At 41.9% G+C, this 12,137-nt stretch overlaps 1 protein-coding gene across 1 annotated transcript; it reads right to left on the bottom strand.

The window, feature by feature from the left end:
• Nucleotides 1–693: 693 nt before the first annotated feature.
• Nucleotides 694–5,744, bottom strand: fzd4 (frizzled class receptor 4). The gene is made up of 2 exons (XM_078221817.1): nucleotides 5,093–5,744; nucleotides 694–4,183 (listed from the first exon to the last, which is right to left on the bottom strand). Exons 1-2 carry the CDS (start codon nucleotides 5,345–5,347, stop codon nucleotides 2,855–2,857), a joined length of 1,584 nt encoding a protein of 527 aa, XP_078077943.1. The 5' UTR covers nucleotides 5,348–5,744; the 3' UTR covers nucleotides 694–2,854.
• Between the last annotated feature and the right edge of the window lie 6,393 nt (nucleotides 5,745–12,137).

The following is a 12,137-nucleotide window of genomic DNA, read 5'->3' as shown; positions in this document are numbered from 1 at the left end:
TAGTGTCTCTGGTCCTGCTCCTGCACACTTCGTTTAATTAGGGTTGATCCCCTGACTTGGTGACAATGTTAGAGCGAGGGATATGTTAGACCTTGAAGTTACAATTTGTGGTTGAGCATTCTGCTGCTACCCACCAAACCTCATGGTTGCCCAGTCTTGAAATGTTAGATCTGTTTGAGATCTATCCCATTTAGCATTGTGATAGCGCCACAATACATCTCTTTAAGAAATGCAAGCTGACTTTAAGTAATGCTAGCCAGTATGTTATTGACCTGCTGAGTTGTCCAGCTAATGAATGACTTGGTTAACACTGGCTGGATATAGGGAGTATTCAAATAGATAAGCAGCACAAAGTTGGTGTGCTGTCTGCATTGCTGTCAACTCAGTAAGAAGTTTAACAACACCAGGTTAAAGTCCAACAGGTTTATTTGGTAGCAAAAGCCACACAAGCTTTCGGAGCTGCAAGCCCCTTCTTCAGGTGAGTCCAAATTCAGGCTACCAAATAAACCTGTTGGACTTTAACCTGGTGTTGTTAAACTTCTTACTGTGTTTACCCCAGTCCAACGCCGGCATCTCCACATCATTGCTGTCAACTGGCATGGGTTAACCATGCATCACAATCCTCGCACCCATTCTCAGTTTTCCAATTCAGCCCCATGATGTTCCCAGAAAAGTATATGAGAAACAGTTTATCAGATTTGATCAACTTTTTTATTTTAAAATTCACCACACTCACACAATTAAGAAACAAAAAATTTAATTTTGCTCTTCTCAAGTACAAATGTAATTTAAATAAAACAAGTTTTTCTTTACAAAGATAAATTAGAAATTTACATCACGTACATTTACAAGTAATAAAAATCGGTTTTGACATTTCTTTTGAAAACTGTAGCAAGTCCTGAATGTCTCTGTTTGGCTTTTTCAGGTAATGTGAACCCCAAAAAATGTGGGATTCATCTGTATTAAACACAGGATGTGCTTAAGGGCGTTTGCAAAACAAACAGTGAATAGTTAATAATGGAACGCAAACTGGCATTGAATGACAGAATACTTTGTATACATTCATTATGAGTAAGAGAGTGACCGTAAAACTACAGACACTAATAAGTAACTAATCTTTCTCATTAGTTTCCTTCTCTTACAATTATAGTGAAGCAGGGTTTCACTTACCTATTTATAGTAAAAACTATCGTTCAAGGGCAAAAATGAACAAGTCAAATTTAAAGTTAACTGCATAGTCAGTCTACATAGTTAAATACAACAAATATACTGGAAGATTTCTTTTGAGTTGTGTATTTTCTGATACATTTCAATGTAAAATATTATCTCTTGACCCACAACAGGTGTAGAATTGACCATTCAGTTTTAAACCCAAAATTATCAACTCAATATCACCATGGTCAACCCACTGAATGTTGAATGTGCTCAGTCACGTCCAAAACATGCCAGCAGTTTTCCAACACAAAGGAGTTGCAAGACAGTTGCTCTGTGAATTTTGAATGCTGAATATTGCAAATGTAGCTAAAGAGTTGGTAAGTATGTAACACACCCATGTGGTAGCATATTTTACAGGAGTTAGAAATGGCTTCATGTCTGGCCCAAAGTGGCAACATGCATTAAAATAATTAAAGCCACTCCAGAATGCATATTACTTCTCCCCATCTATTTCGAATATAAAATACTCTTCCAGGGCTTCTCTTCCCCTTTTGTGAAATTTTACAATTTTACAAAAACAGAAAATGCAGAAGAACACAACAATTGTAAAGAAAGACAAATTATGACGTTTCAAGTTAAGGGTATCCTACTGGAGTGTCCTGGCTGGCCTTTTCTCCTTACCGAGGCTGACTTACCCACCCTGGATTTCTAGTCCTTTCTATTTTTATTGCTCAGTTACATCATGTGCAGATTTTGATTTTATAATTATAGGATTGTATAGACTACTAGGTTGACAATATTCTCTTCATGGGTCTTTATTTTTGGAGCCACAACGCTAGCAGTCCTCAAAAGGATTAATTATCATAATGGGTCCCTGAACAGCCCTCCATGGCAAAATACAGGAAACATCTTGAATGTTGCCCTGAATGAAAAGCCTTGCAGTCGGTCTGCATTTAAGACACTGAGAATTTCAAGCACCTGGGGTCATACTGACTAACATTTCTCCACCAACAGTCTGTCTAAAATGGTCATATACAAGTTCAGATACACATATCAGCAGACAGATTTTTGTGCAGAAACATTAGTAACGAACAGCCTATTTCAGTTTGTGCAAAGACTGGGTATAGTGCACAAAGCTGTCTGGATCACAATGCTGGCTATTGGCTGTGCTTCAACCACACATTCATACTTAGCTCCATGATTCCAGTGTACAATATTTAATGTCTACGTGAGATGGTTGAGTTGCTCTTCAACTGAAACTTATTTCAGTTCAAATATATCCAATTGGACATTGCAGTGTTTCTAGAGCATCACAGTTACATATACAAAGTTTCATGAAAGAACTCTCCTTTCTTTGGCTTACATACTCTGCTTTTCCAAAAGTACAATAACTACTAAAATATACTACACAAAAGTATTAGATTCCAAAATCTGGTAACGTGGTCATCTTTTTCGACCAAATAGTAGTATAAACAGTCACATTCTACTAGACTGTAGGAAACATTTTCACGTACAATTTTCCCTAAAATTCTTAGGCTAATTTTCTTCCGCTCTATAGGAGCATCTGCATTTATTTGGGGCTTTCTAAAAATGTGATCGGGTGAAAAATTAGGCAAAAATTGATTTGTGATGCTTTGAAATCCAGCTGATGTAAACACACAAGGGATATTATTCCTTGCTTCTTCCAATGTTTACACATTTACACAACGGTTTCACTGCCTTTTGCTGGTTTGACCCAGCCATCTCCACGTTTATCTCGCTTCGTTCGTCCAGAACTCACGAGTCTGTTTGAACATTTTTGCCAAGTATGTAATGTCTTGGCAGACCAAATCCACATGCCAGAAGTGATGCCCACCAATAACGACATAAAGATCTTCAGCATCTCTACTGCTGTGTTGGAATCATCTGCTGAGTGCTTGAAAAGATTCCAGTTTGAGATTTCATAAAAGTAACAGGCTATGACACAGGTGGCAGGTACTGTATACAGAACGGAAAAGACCCCAATTTTTACCATCAGTCTTTCCAGCTTGTCCGTCTTGGTCCCATCTTTCTGAAGATTAGATCTGATTTTGAACAAAGCCCCCAGGCCAGCTGCAATGAACAAAGTTCCTATGACTAAGTAAGTGAATAAAGGTGCAACCACAAATCCAGTGACTGCATCGATGTTCTGGTTTCCAACATAACACAAGCCCGTGAGTTCATCAGCATCCACTAGCCGCATGATCAGTATAACAATTGTCTTCACGGCCGGGATGGCCCATGCTGCAATGTGGAAGTAGGAACTGTGCATCTCGATGGCTTCATGTCCCCATTTGAGCCCAGCAGCCAGGAACCAAGTCAGTGTCAGGATTACCCACCAGATGGAGCTCGCCATCCCAAAGAAGTACATCAGCAAGAAAACAATGGCACATCCAGTATTTTTGAGTCCTTCTTGAATTAAGACAGGTTCGGCGGCATCTTCGAAGTCGCACGATATACGTTCCCTGCCTACCGTCAACCTCACAATGTAGGCGATGCTGTAAATGTTATAACACATGCTCAGGAAAATAATGGGGCGCTCTGGGTAGGAAAATCGAGAAGAATCGATCACGAATGTCAGAACTGTGAAGGCTGTCGATAGAAAACACAGACTGGCCCAGACTGCCATCCAAATGTCGGTGAACTCTTTGGCTGAGCGACTGAACAGTCCGACATCGTAGCCACATTTCAGGGCGCAAGTGAGACTTCTCTTGAGCCAGACGTAGTGATCCAAGTTGCCCCCCATGCTCTGGCACTCTTCCTCCGCTACGGTGGAGGTCTTGGGGTGGTAGGGGACTTCCTCGTCCCCCGGCCCCTCCATGCACATGTAGTTGTGGTCATTCTGCGGTGGGAACTTGCTGCAGTTTAACGCCTCGGGCCAGTAGAAGCCGAATTCCTTCAGCACAGGTTCACACTTCCGCTTCACAGACTGGCACATACTGCCACACGGGCCAATCGGGATGTCGATTTTCTCCGTGCACATGGGCACATAAACCGAACATAAAAAAAACTGTGGGGGGAAAAAAGAGAGAGGATCAGTGAAAAGAGTAATATCAGGTCTCGCCTCAATTCCACTGCCAGTGATACTCACACTTTCCAGCCTTCAGTTTACCCCCAGGTTGTGTGTGATGAGTTTCAATCGCAATCAAAGGAAGGTTTTTACTCATTTTTATGAACACTATCCCGATTTTTCAGTCAGCCGGCTGACGAGAACAATTTAACTTGCCTAATGTGGGGGGCGCTTCCGTCAATCACAAGGGGCAAAATTAGCAACAGTTTAGGGTTAATTTACAAATGCCTTTCACTCCGACTTCGGAAAAGCGTCCAATAAACTAACATTTATAACCCCGGCTCTCACCAAAGCGAGAGTGCGCCTCAAACATAAATCACCTCAAGGCAAACACTTAAAAAAGAAAACGGGACAATCTTCAGCATCTGAACCCAAGCCTTCAGATACTTGTCCAATGTTGATTTATATAATTGATATGTTCCAACCAACCATTTGGCATAAAGGGAAAGGTTCAATTGCCAGCTAAGGATGGAAAAGCACTTGAACTATACGCAGGAAAGAAATGTGGATCAGCTTTAATGTCACCTATTTTAAGATAAATCTCTCCGTTAAATAAAAATCTACATTCATGTTAACATTTTTAAATTGTGTCTAGCTCCTTGATTATATTCCAAAAGGTTTAGTTAACGTTTTATCTGCACCGTGTGGATGTTCCCAGCCCGCGCTATTTGAATTTAGGTCCCTGCAATTGTTAAGCATTTAAGAAAGTCATCCACATTTTCAAATTCTGGGCGGCGTTTCAGCTAATAATTTACTAACTCTCACACATTCAATAAACGCCCTGGACAATATGCACTGCAGTGACTCAAAGCAAACACTCGGAATTAAATGTAATCCAATGTTACAAACCTGCAGCTGACTGGAACAGCCATATTGAATCAAAGGTGTAAATGTTTGTAACTGTAACTCGGCGTCTGTTTGTAACTCATGTCCCACTGGATTGGGCATCTTGGTCACATTGTATCCCAGGTTCTGGCACATTGAGATTTTGATGGGATCGCATCTCCGTTCATCTTCGTCCCCATATCCTTGAACAGCGCCAAGCTTGTGTTGAAAGAAAGTGAAGCAAAGCGCTAAGAAATCCAGTGCCGAGAACCAATTCATCTCCTACAATGGTCAAGAGTTCCGAATAATCCTGCAGTAAGGCATTCAAAGCTATTCAGAGAAAGCGTTGTTAACGTTTATGTCTTGCCACGGTCCGATTGTTTCAAGTTAACTTAATACTTGACCTTGTTTAGCGACATTTCTTGTTAGGGCAATCGGTACAAGTTGGGTGAAATTGTAATTATCTATTACCCCGCGACCACGCCGTTAACAGATCTCCGTCCAAAGCATTTATTCCGCAACCTCAAAACATCATACATCTTACTCCCAACTACCCGGCTGGAAGGTTTAAAAAAGTCTCCTTTTCAACCTAACATGATCGAGCGAGACGCTGCAATTGACATCTGAAATCACCACACATTGCGGCTCTTCCTCAAGCAGCGTCCAGTTAAAGTGAAGCAGCGAGGCGGGGCTGCCCAGCACTTTACATTGATCCTGAATCTTGGTGGCAGAACTCAGACCCAATCCGGAGAGCGCACTCCTGATCGCCACCTCCCATCGGCAGACTGCCTGCCCCTCTCTCAGGTTGTGTCATTTTCATCAAGTTCTTCAGAACACTCAGTGACACTTTCCCGTTGCGGGGCAGAAATAACTTACATATTCCACTCCGTGCGTCCTTCGAGCATCGCATTCAAATCTGAATGAATGTACACGAAGCAGTCACAAATAGAAGACAGACTTTTCTGCTCTGAGGGAATCTGCTTTCTTTCCTGTGTTGATTATAATAACGCTCATGATTGTGTCCGCTGAACTAACTAATTAAGTAAAGCAACGTTTACTATTCTGTATGCAATGGATATTGAAGAAAATTAATACTTTTATTAGTATTAATTTGTATTAATATTAGTATCAATATTAGTATTAATATTGGGGGACTTTCACAGTAACTTCATTGCGGTGTTAATGTAAGACGACTTGTGACTAATAAATAAACTTTATTTTAAACTTTTTTAAAAACAAAGAGCCCTGGCTTGGATTTGCCCAGTAAGTGAAAAGGAAGATGGGTAATGCAGCAACTGTGGATTGTGAATACCAGGAACTTTGCCCTTTGTTATGGAAAATCCCTCAGATCGCAACCGCATTGACAGGTGCTGACCTTAGTTATACCACATTTAACAACCTTCATAAAGGGATCGGATCGTAGCTAAACTGTAGGACTAGAAATAATAAGTTAAAAGAAAACCGTGAACAAATATGTAAACATTGCCGACCTAAGACGATTTAATAAACTTAGAACGATTCACAGATTTAATTCTAATTTTCATCCCGGACTTTATTAATAGGGGTATAGAATACAGGAGCAAGGAGGTAATATTAAACTTGTATAAAACACTGGTTCAGCCTCAGTTAGAGTATTGTGTCCTGTTCTGGGCACCAGAATGTTTCCAATGATGAGGAACTTCAGTTACCTACATAGATTGGAGAAGTTGGAATTATCTTCCTTAGAGAAGAGAAGGTTGAGAGGAGATTTGCTAAAAGTATTCAAAATCATGAGGGATTTGAACAGAGTAAAGAGGGAGAAACCACTTAGTGCCCTTGGGTGGAAGGATCAAAAACACAAAGACATATATTTAAAGTAATTGCCAAAAGAAGCAATGGAGACACCTGGAGAAAGCTTTTCATGCAGTGAGTGGTTAGGATCTTGAACACATTGACTGAGAGTGTGATGGAAGTAGGTGTTCAAGAGGGAATTGAATCATTATCTGGGAAGGAAGGAGCGCAGGGTTATAGGAACGGGGAATGACACTCAGTGAATTGCTCTTCAAGACCTCCTTGAATGTTAGAACACAGAACATAGAACATTACAGCGCAGTACAGACCCTTCGGCCCTCGATGTTACGCCAACCAGTGAAACCAATCTAAAGCCCATCTAACCTACACTATTCCAATATCATCCATATGTTTATCCAATAACCATTTGAATGCTCTTAATGTTGACGAGTCCACTGCTGCTGCAGGCAGGGCATTCCACGCCCTTACTACTCTCTGAGTAAAGAACCTACCTCTAACATCTGTCCTATATCTATCACCCCTCAATTTAAAGCTATGTCCCCTCGTGTTAGCCATCACCATCCGAGGAAAAAGGCTCTCACTATCCACCCTATCTAATCCTCTGATCATCTTGTATGCCTCTATTAAGTCACCTCTTAACCTTCTTCTCTCTAACGAAAACAACCTCAAGCCCCTCAGCCTTTCCTCATACGATTTTCCCACCATACCAGGCAACATCCTGGTAAATCTCCTCTGCACCTTTTCCAACACTTCCACATCCTTCCTATAATGCGGCGACCAGAACTGTACGCAATACTCCAAGTGTGGCCGCACCAGAGTTTTGTACAGTTGCAACATGACCTCCTGGCTCCGAAACTCAATTCCTCTACCAATAAAAGCTAACACACCGTACTCCTTCTTAACAACCCTATCAACCTGGGTGCCAACTTTCAGGGATCTATGCACATGGACACCTAGATCCCTCTGTTCATCCACACTACCAAGTATCTTACCATTAGCCCGGTACTCTGTATTCCTGTTACTCCTTCCAAAGTGAATCACTTCGCACTTTTCCGCATTAAACTCCATTTGCCACCTCTCAGCCCAGCTCTGCAGCTTATCTATGTCCCTCTGTAACCTGCCACTTCCCTCCGCACTGTCTACAACTCCACCGACTTTAGTGTCATCCGCAAATTTACTAACCCATCCTTCTATGCCCTCATCCAGGTCATTAATAAAAATGTTGGAGATGTTTGGAATGTTTGGGGTTGCACTCATCCAGGCAAGTGAAGAGTATTGTCTTACACTTCCTGACGTACCTTGTAGAGATGATGGGCAGGTTTTTAAGGCGACAATAGCCTTTGCTCTGTTCTTTGACATCATGTAGAGTGAATGAAATTCACCCGGTGATGGTGGTGACCTGAGGCAGAAGTCAAAATAAATCATCAAATTGGCACTTCTGGCTGAAGATGGTTACGAATGATTCAGCCTTGTCTTTTACAACCATAGTAAGAGTTTTAACAACACCAGGTTAAAGTCCAACAGGTTTATTTGGTAGCAAATGCCATTAGCTTTCGGAGCGCTGCTCCTTCGTCAGATGGAGTCGATATCTGCTCTCAAACAGGGCACAGAGACACAAAATCAAGTTACAGAATACTGATTAGAATGCGAATCTCTACAGCCAACCAGGTCTTAAAGATACAGACAATGTGAGTGGAGGGAGCATTAAGCACAGGTTAAAGAGAGATGTGTATTGTCTCCAGACAGGATAGCCAGTGAGATTCTGCAAGTCCAGGAGGCAAGCTGTGGGGGTTACTGATAGTGTGACATAAACCCAACATCCCGGTTTAGGCTGTCCTCATGTGTGCGGAACTTGGCTATCAGTTTCTGCTCAGCGACTCTGCGCTGTCGTGTGTCGTGAAGGCCGCCTTGGAGAACACTTACCCGAAGATCAGAGGCTGAATGACCATGACCGCTGAAGTGCTCCCCCACAGGAAGAGAACAGTCTTGCCTGGTGATTGTCGAGCGATGTTCATTCATCGGTTGTCGTAGCGTCTGCATGGTCTCCCCAATGTACCATGCCTCGGGACATCCTTTCCTGCAGAGTATCAGGTAGACAACGTTGGCCAACGTTGTCTGTAACTTGATTTTGTGTCTCTGTGCCCTGTTTGAGAGCAGATTTCCACTCCATCTGACGAAGGAGCAGCGCTCTGAAAGCTAATGGCATTTGCTACCAAATAAACCTGTTGGACTTTAACCTGGTGTTGTTAAAACTCTTACTGTGTTTACCCCAGTCCAACGCCGGCATCTCCACATCATTTTACAACCATATGCAGGGCTCTGCTATCTTGAGCATGCAAGATATTCATGGAACCCCCTCCTCCCACTAGTTGCTTAATTGCCCATATTTCTTCACAATTGGATGTGGAAGATCTGCAGAGCTTTAAGTTGATTGGTTATAGGGTTGCTTAGCTCTGTCTATAGTATGCTGCTTCTGCTGATTAGCTTGTTGTAGCTTCCTAAGTTGGAACCTCATTTAGGTATTCCTGGTCCCGACATGCTCTTCTATATTCTTCATTGAATCAGGGTTGATCTCCTGGCTTGATGATAAAGATAGAGTAAGAAGCATGCTGAGTGTTGGAATTACAGATTGTTGTGGCTGTGTGCCGCATGGATGCCTGGTTTTGAGGTGCTGGATCTGTTCTGGTTCTCTACCATTTAGCATGGTGCCACACAACACGGTTGGGGTGTGTCCTTAAAGAGAAGATGGGACATCATCTTCACAAAAGCTGTATGGTAATCTCTTTTATCAATACTCTCATGCATATGCCAATAGTAGATTGCTAAGGATGAGGTCAAGTTGGTTTCTTCCTCATGTTGGTTCTCTCACCGCCTTCTACAAGCCTAGTCAGAATCAAGCCAATGCAGTCAGTAGTAATGTTACTGATCATTCTTAGTGATGGACATTGAAGCCCAACCTAGAGTACCTTCTGCATTCCTGCTACCCCTGTGCTTCTTTCAAGTATGTTGAAAGTGGAGGAATACTGATTTGTTTACTGAGAGAGAATAGCAACAGCAGTCAGCAGGAACTTTCCTTTTCCATGTTTGATCTGTTGACATGGGTCTCATTGGGTCCCAACATGTTGTTCCCGATTGTATACCACTGCCTGACCACCTCCGGTGACTCTGCCCTGTCACTGGGACAGAAAATACTTTGGGATGGTAGCGGAGGAGTCTGAGACTTTGGCTGAAAGGTATGATTCTGTGAGTATAACAATGTCATGCTGTTGCTTGACTAGTCAGAGGAACAACTTTCCCAATCTTGACACAAGTACCTGTCCCATGCTTAGGTCAATGTGAGTCAGCTCATCTGGTTTTATTTTTATCTGAGTGGATTATAGTTTTTTCATAGTGGATTGATCCAACTGAATGATTTCTTTAGCCATTTCAGAGGACACTTAAGAGTCAACCACATTGCTGTGGGTCTGGAGTTATTAAAAGGCCAGACTAGATAAGGATGGCAGATTGATGAGCCAGATGAGTTTGTGCAACAATTCGGTGTCTGGATCATTATTCCAGGCCTTTGAAATACTGAACCGGTAAGAGGACAACCCGTTGGCATTGAGGACGACTTGCTTTCACTCCAGTTCAATGGGTTCTGAGATGCCTGATACATCCAATCCAATCTGCAGACTGTGCCACATGTGGGCAGACAGTGCTCAAAAGGTTGTGTAGATGAGGTTTGGAGATTTCTGTGCTCTCCCTGATGCTTCAACTTCCCCTCTGCCTGTTCCTAACAAAGTCGTTCAGTGTGCTCAGTGCCTTCCTGAATTAAATTTTTTCAATTTGATCGGTGATAAACCAGAGATCCCCACACATCAGCAAGAAAGTTTGTTCTCATTACAGATACTTTGAGGACATGCCTAAAGCATTTCTCCGATTTCCTCCTGGGAGTTTCCTGCTGTAACTGAGGTCTGAGTAGAACAGTTGCTTCAGGAGTCTGCTGTGAGTCATACAAACAATATGTCCCAGTCAGCAGAACTGGTTTTGAGTGATTAGTGCCTTGATGCTGGGCATGTTGGCTTGGAAGAGGAGGCTGCTGTTGGAATAACTTTCTTGGCATTCAATTTGGAGAATCTTGTGAAGGCATCACTAGTGATACTTCTACAGAGTTTTAAGATGCCGACTGTAGGCTGTCCAAGTCTCCAAAGCATATAGGGGTCTGGGGATCACTTCTACCTTGTAAACAATTACCTTAATCTAGGGTTTGAGATCCTGGTCCTCAAATACTTTTTTCCACAGTTGGCCAAAGACTGAACTGGCCCACTGGGGACAATGTTGAGTTTGTCACCTATGTCTGTCTTCGTCCAGAAGCGTTGCCCAAGATATGAGAAATGGTCCACCTTTTCCAGAATCTTGCCATTGATTTTGAACAATGGGAGGAGATGTTATGCTGTGGGAGTTGGTTGCTAAAAGAGCTTAGTTTTCAGGGTGTTTAGTGACTTTACAACTTTGCCATGGTATCTATTATGAATAATCTTATAATACAGCTTGTTTCAGTCAATGGTAATACTCTGCAGAAGTTGGAAAGCAAAACAAAAACAATTAAAAGGAAAACAAACATGATAAAAAGTCATTAAAATCATTAAAAATGTTAACTTTCAGACAAAATAGTAAAATCTGATACTGGATTTAATTCTCACCAACTATCCTCTTTTGACAAAGGCATTCTAGTACAGAATGAATTGTGTTCTGTGAAAAGATAAATTATTGGAAATGAAACCGTTGCCAGTGTAACATTACAATGCTTTTTTGTGAGTTTCACATGAAATGTGCTTTTTATTATGTGATATTGGCTTGCACTATAATAATGTGACTGCAATCGGTCTTAGGCAGTATTCACTGCGATGAAGTGTAATTCTCAGTTCTCATTTCAAAAAATAAAATCTGTCTCGATGGAAAGGAAAACTGGGGATGGGTTGGAAATTAATCAGGAATAAATCAAAAAATCTAACTTCGGAATAGATAGCCAAGTGCTTTTTCATTTTCACAGAATTCCTGCAGCACTGAAGGAGGCCATTCGGCCCATTGAGTCTGCACCAACTGTCCCACAGAGTATCTCACCCAGGCTCACTCCCATCCTATCCCTGGAACCCCATGCATTTACCATGGTTAATCCAACTAACCTACATATCTTGAGACTTTTCATAGAATCATAGTGCAGAAGTGCAGAAGGAGACCATTCAGCCCATCGAGCCTGCACCAACAACCATTCCATCCAGGCTCTATCCCCATAACC

This window comes from Mustelus asterias, chromosome 10 (assembly GCF_964213995.1).
Source record: "Mustelus asterias chromosome 10, sMusAst1.hap1.1, whole genome shotgun sequence".
Taxonomy (NCBI): Eukaryota; Metazoa; Chordata; class Chondrichthyes; order Carcharhiniformes; family Triakidae; genus Mustelus; species Mustelus asterias.
Note: the sequence above shows the minus strand (reverse complement) of the source record. Positions and strands in the feature narration are given on the sequence as shown.

What these genes read in the sequence shown, in the direction of transcription:
- fzd4 (XM_078221817.1), bottom strand. Translation starts at nt 5,347, where the DNA reads ATGAATTGGTTCTCGGCACTGGATTTCTTAGCGCTTTGCTTCACTTTC. An exon ending in GCTGTTCCAGTCAGCTGCAG is followed by an intron (nt 4,184 to 5,092) that starts GTTTGTAACATT and finishes TTCCCCCCACAG; the next exon opens with TTTTTTTTATGTTCGGTTTA.